The 977-nt window shown below is 43.7% G+C and overlaps 1 protein-coding gene across 1 annotated transcript; it reads right to left on the reverse strand.

Annotated features, from left to right (window-relative positions):
- Positions 1-303: 303 nt before the first annotated feature.
- Positions 304-768, reverse strand: LOC134983626 (gastrula zinc finger protein XlCGF17.1-like). The gene has a single exon (XM_063949301.1). The coding sequence runs from the start codon at positions 766-768 to the stop codon at positions 304-306; it is 465 nt and encodes a 154-aa protein (XP_063805371.1).
- Positions 769-977: the final 209 nt, after the last annotated feature.

Here is a 977-nt window from a genome sequence, read left to right on the forward strand (position 1 = left end):
GTGTTAGTGGCAATCTTTGTGGTTATTCTACACATTATGCTGTATCCCTCCTACATGTTAAAACAGTTATGATCACAACAGACAGAAGGTTGTCCCACCTGTATGACTTCTCTACTGTTTAAGCACATCCGATTTTCGGGTAAACCATTTGCCACACTCGGAACACAAAAAAGGCTTCTCACCCGTGTGAAATCGCTGATGTCTATCTAGATGTGATTTCTGTGTAAAACATTTCCCACACTCCGAACATGTAAAAGGTTTCTCCCCTGTGTGTATCCTTTGATGTTTAATAAGATCTGATTTTTATGTAAAACATTTCCCACACTCAGAACACGTGAAAGGTTTTTCACCCGTGTGAATTCTTTGATGTTTAACCAGATCTGATTTCTGTGCAAAACATGTCCCACACTTGGAGCAGGAAAATGGCTTCTCGTCGGTGTGAATTCTCTGGTGCCTATCAAGATGTGATGGATGTGTGAAACATTTTTCACACTCGGAACATGACAGAGGCTTATCAACGGTGTGAATTCTCCGATGTCGCTCCAGATTTGACTGCCGGGTAAAACATTTCCCACATTCAGAACAAAAACATGGATTCTCGTCTGTGTGAATTCTTTGATGTCTTTTGAGATCAGACTTGTGTTTAAAAACCTTCCCGCACTCAGAACAGGACAAAGGTCTCTCTCTGACGTGAACTCTCTGATGTCGCTCAAGATTCGATTTCCGTGTAAATGATTTCCCACATTTAGAACATGGCAATGGCTTCATACCTGTATGGCAATGGCTTCATGTGACTCAGTTTGTGTATAAAACATTTCTCACATTTAGAACAAATATAGGATGTTTTTTTACGGGTGTGACATCTCTGATGCTTCATGAGGGGTTCACTACGGTATGCCAGCGGTCGGGCTCCCGGCGACCACCATACCGGCGCCGGGAGCCCGACCGCCGGCTTACCGACAGTGTGGCGAGCGCAA

This window comes from Pseudophryne corroboree (genome assembly GCF_028390025.1).
Source record: "Pseudophryne corroboree isolate aPseCor3 chromosome 3 unlocalized genomic scaffold, aPseCor3.hap2 SUPER_3_unloc_2, whole genome shotgun sequence".
Classification (NCBI taxonomy): Eukaryota; Metazoa; Chordata; class Amphibia; order Anura; family Myobatrachidae; genus Pseudophryne; species Pseudophryne corroboree.

Coding starts and splice junctions, on each gene's coding strand:
- LOC134983626 (XM_063949301.1), bottom strand. CDS start 768: ATGAAGCCATTGCCATGTTCTAAATGTGGGAAATCATTTACACGGAAA.